Raw genomic sequence first — 11,558 nt, 5'->3', positions numbered from 1 at the left:
GTGTACCGGCGGCCGGCAAGGCTGTCTTCAGCAGTGCGGAACAAGCGGCATCCTTAGCCTCCCTTACCCCCCTCAGTCGGCTCCTGGCGGGTTCAGCAACTGTCGGCCTGGCCGCTCCGCCTCCACCTCCCCTACAGCGCAGCCCGCTCATGCTGCCAGCTTGTTGGACACTGACTGGACGAGGCTCGGCGGGTGGGGGGGATTTTACCATACCTGTCCCCCCCGCATTATTATCTGGGGGGGATCCGTCCCCCCCGTCCCCCCCGGTTCCTACGCCCATGGACTCCAGCACCACAAAATATTCCTGAGGTAGGCCCACATCTGCTCTATTGCATGGGGCACACCTCATGGTTCTCACTCTGATTGGACACTTTGGCTTCATCTTAACACCTGGTCTTTAGTACTGAGTGATGAGCTCTCAGGTAAAAACTGCTGTTGACCTCAACAACAACAAAAATGCCTAGCAGAGCCTTCCAGATCTCACAGTTAAACCAGTTATCCCTTGGTGCCAGATTTTTAGATATATTGCACCAACCATATGTAAAAATCCACTGTTGTGTGGTGCAAAAGGAATGTTATTCAGTATAGGCACCCGATGTGTTATTGTTAAATGCCACGCGGCAGTTTCAGACTATTGCAGCAGTTGGTACACTGTTCCCATATGAGAAGAACAAAGATGAACATTTTGGTCATATACACATTTTGCTGTTTATTCAGGGACATCATCCCCAAAAAAAAGCATTATTGGTGCAGTGAACCACTGTTTTTTTTCACAAGGCATCACAGTTGACTTGGTCATAACAACTCAAAATGATCTGTTCACTGGCTAGAGGACGAGAGATTTGCAGCTCTTCTGTAACCATCCTCCTTTGTGGAGCTAGAGCATCTTGAGTAGTGATCAAGAACAGAAAATAATGAACCAAAAACACTACTAATTTCTAATAGGAGTCCGTTTTCTCTTTACATGTTCAAGCTCTGTAATTATGCAATTATTTTCTGAGGGATATCTACAGATGCTCGAAGGAATACAGCATTGTCCCGTACATAGTTGCGTTTCCGTATATCCTCATGAGAGATAAATTTGGGGTATCCGAAACCAAGTGTACTTTCATCCAGGGAATTTCGGGAGCCACCTGGTTTTTGGAAGTTTTTCCAGTTAGGGTCAGGGTTGAAAGTTTCGGTAATGTGCTGGGGTTTGGACAGCGAAGGATCACTCTGGTCAAGAAGAGAAAATGTAACACGATAGGAGAAAGGCCATTCCAGTAGGTTGTCATACTCTCCAGGAAGCACCCTAATATAGACTGAAAGGTAGCTTCCTTCGCCACTACCATTCCCGTTCAAAAAGACAGAAACCTGGAGCTTGTAGCCATATCTGTGTGTGTAGAACGGTGGACTAAATGACTCAAAGTTGCCTCGGACTTTGGCTTCCTGCAGTTTGCGGGAGTAGTCGCTGATCTTCCAGATAAGAATCCCTTCGCTGCTCACAGACAACTCTTCCACCTGTTTCCTCAGGTCCTGGATCTCCTGTCTCTGACGGCTTACCAGAGAAGACATCATGCTGAGGTGGGCCCTCATATTCTCTTCCAGGTGTCTGCTCATGCCAAGCTTGGGGCACTAAAATGCAAGTTGAGACACAACAAAATTAACTTACTAAAACTTAAGTTGTCTTTCATACATACAATTATACTAGCAGTCCAGCTCAGTAAATAACATATAAGAATCATTACATATCCTAAATTAAAGTATATGTAAACCCTATACAATAAAACCTTGGTTTGAGTGCGTTTTGCAAGACAAGCAAAATGTTTTAATACATTTTGACTTGATGAACGTAATGCCATGTCCCAACTGAGTGTAAAAGAGAAGGGAGGTGCCTATATGGTTACATTTAATGAAGGTACAACATTTAGAAACTCACATGGTTGTTTGTTTAAAAAAGAGGCACATCTAAGTATGCAGGCATCCGGGGTAAAGCTGTCCACATAGACCAGGGATCTCCAAACTACGCCCCTCCAGCTGTTGCGAAACTACATGTCCCATGAGGCATTGTAAAACTCTGACATTCACATCAATGACTAGGCATGATGGGAATTGTAGTTCCTTAACAACTGGAGGGCCAAAGTTTGGAGACCCCTGACATAGACCATCCTCAGCACCACCATTGATGTCATCCCTTCCACGAGCGGTTCAAGCCTCGCTCTCAGATCGCTCTACTGCAAGGTAGTCTTCCCGGTCACGATTGCAGACTGACAGTGGTGAGAACGACGGTCTATGTGGATCACTTTACCCCGGATGCCTGCATACTTAGATGTGCCTTTTAATCATCAACCATGTGATTTGCTAAATGTTGTACCTTCATTAAATGGAACCATATTGCTGCACTTAGAGGCACCTCTCTTCTCTTTTATACTCTGTAGCTCCTGATAGATTTTGCTTCCAATCCCCTTGTGGAGACTTCCATTTGTGGATGAACATTTTATGGTTACACAACCTATCACATTGCTATAATCTTTTTATATAGACTATAAACTGAAGGACCTATGAATAAATGCTTGTGGAACGAATCATGAGTTTCCATTATTTCTTATGGGAAAATTTGCTTTGATATACAAGTGCTTTGGATTACAAGCATGCTTCCAAAACCAATTATGCTCGCAATCCAAGGTCTTGCTGTACATGGACTTTTGGCCTGTTAAATACACCACTGAAAGTATTTAGATACGTCTGACATGTGTAAAATATAACCTGTTAAGCCCGCCAGAAATCTTATCAATATTCTGTTTTCTCTGCTTATGCTGGATGTTATTAGTTAGTATTGTTCCCAGTTCTCTCTTTGGACTACAAAACACCTCCACCCTATGTTGACGAGAAGAGAGAGGTATTCTGTAGACCTTTCCAAGAGCTTATATGCTATATATTTAATGCAGCAAGTGAGCCTTGTCACACTAGTACAGGAAATATGTGTTGCTGGTTGGATAATCAGGTGACAATAAAAAAATGAAAAAAAAAATACACTTTAATGCAAACATGCAAATTCCTCTGAGAAATGACAGAGTTGGCAAATGTAAAAGATAAATACATAAAAAAAAAATCAGTTATATATTTGCAACGTCCCCCCCCCCCCCCTCGCTCAGTACCAGCAGCTGTAGCTGGCAACACTGATCATTGTATTCTGACAGCAGGAAACTCTCCACGCTGTCAGAATACAATAACTCCACAGGATGGATTCCCCCCCAACACCACCAAGTATGCTGATGGGAGAATCAAGTATTTTTTTTCCCCCCCCTTTTCATTCAACCAGCTGGTTGATCAAAAAAAATGCATCATCTATGGCCTGCCTTAGGCCCCTTTCACACTTGCGGACCGTATGTCCGCTTTTTTATCCATCCGTGTGCGGATGAAAAAGGGACATACATTGGTCCCTATAAGATTGCAGATGAACATCCGCTGGCACCCGATCTCGCCAGCCTCCATATTCCTCCGACTCTGCAGACGGAGGAAAACCCTATTTTTCCTTCTGTCTGCGGATCAGATCGGATGAACGCGGACAGACGGTCCATGTTCATCCGATCCCCCCATAGGGAAGAGCGGCGAAAAGACAGGGCGGTCCCTGCCAATGTGCAGGGACCGACCTGTCATCCGCCGGCTCAGCGGGGATCAACAGAGCGATCCCCGCTGAGCAAGCGGAGGTTCACGGGGTGGATCATTACCGATCCGCCCCGTGTGAAAGGGGCCTTAGTAGTAAATAATCTGAAAATAGCTTCAAATATTTGTGTTAAATTACCTAAATAGTGCCTTATATTAAGGAGTCAGTTCAAAACTGAACATATTTTTAGATATTACAGTATCGGCAACTCCGGCAAAAAGAAGTCCTCCTGCAGAGATCAAGGCTTTGCCCAACCCTTCCACATAATCTCACGCTTCCTTTTGTAGCAGACAAGTCAGCTCATTCCACATCTACACATTCCATATTGTAAAATTAATGTGAAAGAGTGATCATTTCTGTAGAAAGTAGGTAGACATGGAAACTTAGATTTAAAGATTCCTAGGGCTGGACTCACACCGAGATACAACAACCAGTGGGTGATTCAAGCAGCTAGGCAAATCTGCAATATTAGAGACTTCAAGCATTTGTCGAAAATGCATTTAATAACAGCACAAAGAGCGACAGTGAGCATCAAACCACAGAAACCATAAAATCCGTTCAGAAAAATTACTGATTACTCTGAGTTACTAAACACTAAGGGCACTTTTACACTGGGGCATCTGTAGTAAAGCTTTACCGTCGTTTTAGCTGTGCTTTTTGGACTCTAGCGGGGCACTTTTAACTCCCTATCGTCCGAAAAAGGGTTAAACGTGCCCGCAAAGCACCACTGCCAAAGCGCTTTGCAGGCGCTTCAGTGGCGCTACCGATTGATTGCAATGGGCAGGGGCGATTTAGTAGCGGTGTATAGCTTTAGTAGCGGTGACTGATACCGTGTTACTATGTATACCAATGTTCTTTGCCTTGTCTTTGTTTTACCACTACTTTTCAAGATACCTTTTTTCAAAAACAGGAGCCAATGGGCAGACATTCTGCAACTTCATCTCATTCTTAAAATGTGTATGTTGAATTGATCTCTCTTACCCTGTGTTTACATCCAGAATCTTTGAAAGGGCAGAGCACTAATGCAGAACTACAACTGTCCTTTAGGTGCCCACTCAGGTCTTCTCTGGCAACGTTGGCGATGCCACACTGGTTAGGACAGGAAACAGGGTACCGAGGACACTGGAACTGATGACTCTGCAAAAAACAAACATCAGTCATACACAAAGTCCTATTATGCATTGCCATCTGTTGTAGTCATCCTTGTACAAGATTCAATTGCAATGTGGTCCATCGTTTTGAAGGAGTATGAAGAAACATGTATACGACAGAACTACATCTACATTTATTATGATCATAGTGGTGGGTGGGGGGGATAAAGAAATCAAAAAAGAAAGAACAGCTACCAGTGTGCCGGCACTGAGGCCTAGAAGTAGGAGGGGGGCCTTTTTAGTCAACTGTAATGCTGTGTACAGACTATCAAAAATTCTGACAACAGAACCACACATTTTTTAGAACGTCAAGAACCGAGAAAATGAAGTTCAACGATTCCTGGCATGCGTAGGATTTTTGAGCGTTGGAACTGCATACAGACTTTCAGAATCTCCGACAAGAACTTTTGTCGTTGGAAAAATTGAGAGCCAGCTCTCAAAACATTTGTTGTCGGAAATTCCGACAGCAAATGTCCGATGGAGTCTACACGGTCGGAATATCCGACAAAAGGCTCACATCAAAACATTTGTTGTCAGAAATTCCGACCGTGTGTACGCGGCATTAGGCTGTAAAAGGAACAGGCCATTCTACAGTGGCAAGAAAAAGTATGTGAACCCTTTTGGAATTAACTGGCTTTCTGCAGTAAATTGCCATAAATTGTGATCTGATCCTCATCCAAGTAACAATAAGTGACAAACACAAAGGGCCAGATTCTCTACGATCCTGCGGAGGCGTCGCGTAAGCTATTTACACTACGCCGCCCCAACTTACAGGAGCAAGTGCTGTATTCCCCAAACACTTGCTCCGTAGTTTGCAGCGGCGTAGTGTAAAAGGCCCGGCGTATCCCTGCGTAATTCAAAGGGGGCGGCTTGTATTTAAATTAAGCGTGCCCCCGTGCCGAGCGAACTGCACCGGGCTTAAAATAGCCCAGTGCGCATGCTCCAGTTCTCGACGGAAAACGTCAATGACGCCGACGTGTGCGTCATTGACGTAAAGTCGTATTCAAGAACGACTTAGGAAAGCGACGTACCCGACGGAAAAAGACGACGCGGACCCGTCGCCATACTTAACATGGCATACGGCGGACTGGCGTAAGGTTACCCCTCATATAGCAGGGGTAACCTTACACAAACGACGGCTACGCGACGTGAATTCGTTCTGAAATCGGCGTATCAGGCTCATTTGCATAAACAAATGAGACCTGAACGTAAACGCCACCTAGCGGCCGGCGGAGAATTACATTTAAAATCTGACAGTGTAAGTGACTTACACCTGTCGGATCTACAGCGTATCTATGCGAAAAATGATTCTAGGAATCACTTGCATAGATACGCGGGTCAAAAAACAGAGATACGACGGTGTTTCCTGAGATACACCGTCGTAACTGTTCTGAGAATATGGCCCAAAGTGCTTAAGCTGATAACACACAAGCAATTCTAATTTCTTAGGTCTTCATTGAACACATCCATTAAACATTCACAGTGCTGGAGGAAAAAGTAATGGAACCCTTGGATGCAATAGCTGGTCAAACCTCCTTTGGCAGCATTGAGCTCTCTGGGTAGCTCTGGATCAGCTCTGCACAACCTTCAGGAGGAATTTTTGACCATTTCTCTTTATAGCTCAGACACGTTTGTAGGATGTCTGGTGTGAACAGCTCTCTTGAAATCATTTTCTAACAACTCTATGGGGTTAAGGCCTAGACTCCAAAAGTTCTCTAAAGCCAGTCTGTGGTGGATTTACTTCAATGCTTGGTTCATTGTCCTGCTATTGTTGTGACTTAGATGAGGATCACATTTTATGGCAAATTACTGCAGAAAACCAGAAAAAAAAAAAAAAGGCGTTCACATACTTTTACTTGCATATACATTGTATATTCTAGGCACTTGGGGCCTGGCCATCCCTGAAAGAAACCATTTGCTTACACAGTACAAAGCTGAACATCTTTTTTGCATTACTTCATTGATATAATTACTAGGTAACATCCATAAAGACATCGTCTACAGCTGCCCGTAATGACAAGCTGTCAATGTCAACATCTTCCTGTCATAATTAATGTTAGCAAATAGATGCAGCCGTGTAACCTCACATGATTTAGTGAAGAAGTGCATACCTGAAAAAAAATGTTTCTATATAGACAGAAAGATATGTAGCTTTTAAGCTGCCATTTACAAATAGGGCCACATCAAACATTTCATTTTAACAAAAACTTAAAAAAAAAAAAAAAAATCATTGTTAAAAAGGTTATTGGGTTTAGATGACAGATAGCTCGAGGCCTAGTCAGGGAGTTGGTATCCGAAACCCACAAATATTTATTATGACTCACACTACAAACATGTCAAAAGTTCAAAATTATTACAAAACGTAAAAAACGTAGACATTTTAGGCATACCATATGCATATACAAAGAGGAAGAACCAATTCATCCTTTCTAAATCATTGAAGGAGTTTAACATTCCAATCATGTACATATTCTAACATTTTCCTATGGATTTCCCAAAAACGGAGGCAGTGGATAATTTGATACCTATGAAGTCATTAGCATAGGTATGCGCACGTGGTGTGCCAGGTGTGCCCAGGCACACCCTAATCACTCTGTGCAGCACAGATTCGCCTTACTGCCTTGGCTCCCCCTTCCTTTCCCCCGCTGTGCTGCTGGCTTCCCTCCTCTCCCGCCAGCTGTTGCTGCGGGGATGTTTTAGGATGAATGTGGGAAGGGGCCATTAAATATGCAATTTACCAGTCCCTTCCCTTTCTGAATGAACATTGTGATGTGATCGGTAGGGTGTGTTTGAGCTTTTGGGGGCAGACCCTAATGCAGGGGGTCGGGAACCTACGGCTCGCAAGCCAGATGTGGCTCTTTTGATGGCTCTCGCCTCTCAATCCATGGATCGCGTTGTGTGCCGATCCACGGATTGAGCCCATAGGAAAGGCCGCAGATTTGGCCTAGCTCCGGAGTGGCTGCCATCTTGGTACACCCAGTGTCGGCCTAGGTGAGCGGCACGCTGACGTCATCATCGCCCGCCTCAACTGCTCTTGCATCTACCTGCTTGTGTAGTGGTAAGCAAGCAGACAATCGTATACAGTGGGGGAGATGTGGCTATTACAGTGGATATTATAGTTTTAAACATATTGTATGGCTCTCACGGAATTACATTTTAAAATATGTGGCATTCATGGCTCTCTCAGCCAAAAGGGTTCCCGACCCCTGCCCTAATGCAATAAGCCTATGGTCATTATGGATCAGAGATATCACCACCACAGGAAGCATGGTGCCCAATACCCAAATCATGTTGATAGCTGATAAAGAACTGCTAGGGTAGGTTTTGTTTCGCCCACAATATGGCTGTCTTCAGCCTTCTGACACCCTCACTCTTCATCATATTCACCTCCCCCATTATAGGCCTCCATACTATTTATTACCTGAATAGTGTCAAAAACAAACTCCTTGCTGCAGTACGGACATGGTTGAGTGCGCTTCGGGCACTCCGACAGGGAATGCTGGGACAAAACACGCCTCATCATACGAGCGCCACACTTGTTCTCGCAATAAACGCTCTCTTGAGGACAGCAGCCTTGGTGTTCCTACAGGACGAGAGGGTTGGAACGGGTTAAAGCACAGAACCATTTGAGGATTCTCTACTGAGACAAAAACGGGCACGATGTACTCAGCGTGAGAAAGATGAGAGCCATTTAAAGGTTTGACAGTGCTAATACATCAAAGATTATCGCTCCAAATTGTAAATGTGTAAGTCATTAGCTGGAAATGTGAAATATTAGGCCAGGGAAGGAGCTTGGAAAAAGTGGCCTGTATTACAAGGATTTTCTGAGGGAAAGTAAACTGCCTTATATGGTCTCAAACATAGGAAATTAAAGATTAAATAAAATCATTCAAGTGTAAATGTTTAGTGAAACATATGGATATAATCCGATTCTCACCAAGAAATGTACTGACATCTGTTTTTAATTGACAACAAACAATAACACATCTCAAAAGGGAGGGTGGGTACTAAATATAGTAAATAATATTCTAAATGTAAAGTGTTACTAAACCCAGGACCTGCATTCACTATATCTGGTCTCCCGCAGTACACAGAACATTGAAATGCAATAGTTCTAGTAAATATAAACTGCTAAATACCTTTTCTCATCAGCAGTTAGAGCAGTCTTGTGACTTCTATCAGTGTCTGGTTAAAGCTTGTAGGAGGAGTTTTCATTCTCCCCTGATTGGTCCTGTGCTGATTACATGCACTCTCCCAAGAAAAAAAAAAGCTCTCCAGCAATACACACCAAACTGAGCATGTGCAGCTTGTCCCCAAGGTTGTGTTCTACCGGGAGAGGATATGGGGACTATGGAGGAAGGGGAGAATCAGAAGACAGGATCAAACAGCCTTTTTACACAATGCAGAGGATTAACCCCTTAGGTTACACAGTAAGTATAACAAGCATGCTTTACTGCATATACAGACTGATTTTACTGTTGTGGGTTTAGTAGCACTTTAAAGACTGAACAAAGAATGGGCAAACATGATAGAGCATAAGAGCCCTCCTTGCTAGAATCATTTACAGCAAGTGATCAAGCAACAATTGTGCATTCGCCACCTGATCTCCAGAAATGTTACCCCCCTTCAGGACCAGGCCATACCCAAATAAAAATGGTGTCCTTTCTTTCCCACAAAATAGAACTTTCTTTTGGTGGCATTTGATCACCTCTGCGGTTTTTATTTGTTGTGCTTTCTGCTATAAAACATTGCCAATAAAAAATATATTATAATATATATATAATATATAAAAATTGTAGACAGGCGGCAATCTGCCTTGTTCACATAGCCCGCTTGCGCGCCCCCAACCCAGAAGTGCAGGACCACATACTAGGTACATGATCCAGTGCAGTAGAGCCACCTTGCTGGTGTGTGTGTGTGTGTGTGTGTGCGCGCACACGCACGCACGCACATGTGTGTGTGTATATAATCTATATATTTATTTATTTTTTACGGTCGGCAAGCAGTTACACTTTAATAATTGTATTTTTATATGCAACTAGCATCAGGTACTTAAATTATGCAACTTTGAGTCTCTTATAATTTCCTGCACAGAAAAAATCAGAATGGAAGAGGGAGGGGCAGCACTGGGAGCTCAATCAAGTATACTGCATGCAAACATGCACAGGACCAGCTGACAGGAGGAGAGAGCAGTGCAAGAAGGCGTTCAGTTTGTTGCTCTTTTATAGTCTTCTAGATGCACGCTGGAGGGAGGGAGGTGACCTAGCAGTATTGCTTAACTGCTGTACAGTAAATGAAGGTCACCATCCTGGCTGTGCAGTCAGCTGTGTAAACTCTTACGACTAGGCGGATAAAGAGAGGTACATTGTACCATGCCAGCCATATCATCTTATATACCAGACACACAAACAAATCAGTACAGGGGATGTTTGTAGACGTGTTCTCACCTCGTAGGCCTCGCCTGTGAAATCGCTGCCACAGAATTCACATCGGACTTTGCGCTTAGGACAGTCGTGCTGCATGTGCTCTGGCAGGTCTCTGCGGATGAGTTTGGTGCTACAGCGATTGGGGCAAGGGATCACATTAAAGGCACAAACACTGAGATGAGTCTGAGGAGACAACAATTAAGATTTAATGACATGGGATTCATTTTAAAAACAGAATCACAATGTTAATTTGCAACGTGAATCTTTTGGTCAAGATGTTTCTTACCAAAACGGGAAAGGTTCCTGTAATCAAGGGTTCTTAAAGCATTTTTTTTTTTTTTTTTTTTTTTTAACAAAACATGTTATACTTACAGTGCCTTGAAAAAGTATTCATACCCCTTAAATGTTCCACATTTTGTCAGGTTACAACCAAAAACGTAAATGTATTTTATTGGGATTTTATGTGATAGACCATCACAAAAGTGGCACATAATTGTGAAGTAGAAGAAAAAACGATTTTCAATTTTTTATTACAAATAAATATCTGAAAAGTGTGGCGTGCATTTGTATTCAGCCTCCTTTACTCTGATATCCCCAACTAAAATCTAGTGGAACCAATTGACTTCAGAAGTCCCCTAATTAGTAAATAGAGTCCACCTGTGTGTAATTTTAATCTCAGTAACAAATACAGCTGTTCTCTGAAGCCCTCAGGAGGTTTGTTAGAGAACCTTAGTGAACAAATGGCATAATGAAGGCCAAGGAACACGCCACACAGGTCAGGGATACAGTTGTGGAGAAGTTTAAAGAAGAGAGAGATATATATATATATATATATATATATATATATATATATATATATATATATATATATATATATATACACACAAAAATATCCAAGCCCAAAAGACTTGAGACTGGAGTGGAGGTTCACCTTCCAGCAGGACAACAACCCTAAACATACAGCCAGTACTACAATGTAATAGTTTAGATCAAAGCATATTCATGCGTTAGAGCGGTCCAGTCAAAGTCCAGACCTAAATCCAATTGAGAATCGGTGGTAAGACTTGAAAATTGCTGTTCACAGACACTCCCCATCCAATCTGATAGAGCTTGAGCTATTTTGCAAAGAAAAAATTCACTCTAGATGTGCAAAGCTGGTAGAGACATCCCCAAAAAGACTTGCAGCTGTAATTGCAGCAAAATGTGGTTCTACAAAGGGGGGCTGAATACAAATGCACATTTCAGATATTAATTTGCAAAAACATTTATCATTTTCCTTACACTTCACAAATATGCGCCACTTTGTGTTGGTCTATCACATAAACTCCCAATAAA

General features: G+C 42.8%; 1 protein-coding gene across 2 annotated transcripts in view; it reads right to left on the bottom strand.

Annotated features, from left to right (window-relative positions):
- Nucleotides 1-659: 659 nt before the first annotated feature.
- The window catches only part of TRAF4 (TNF receptor associated factor 4), a 60,513-nt gene continuing 49,614 nt past the window's right edge, over nt 660-11,558 (bottom strand). For both annotated transcript variants that reach the window (XM_040338527.1, XM_040338528.1), the window contains exons 4-7: nt 10,245-10,406; nt 8,219-8,380; nt 4,628-4,783; nt 660-1,614 (exon numbers count right to left, since the gene is read on the bottom strand). In XM_040338527.1, coding sequence (XP_040194461.1) covers nt 982-1,614; nt 4,628-4,783; nt 8,219-8,380; nt 10,245-10,406 — 1,113 coding nt within the window. In that variant the 3' untranslated portion in view covers nt 660-981. The remainder of the gene's footprint in view (nt 1,615-4,627; nt 4,784-8,218; nt 8,381-10,244; nt 10,407-11,558) is intronic.

This window comes from Rana temporaria, chromosome 2 (genome assembly GCF_905171775.1).
Source record: "Rana temporaria chromosome 2, aRanTem1.1, whole genome shotgun sequence".
NCBI classification, from domain to species: Eukaryota; Metazoa; Chordata; class Amphibia; order Anura; family Ranidae; genus Rana; species Rana temporaria.
This window is presented reverse-complemented; position numbering and strand designations above follow the sequence as displayed.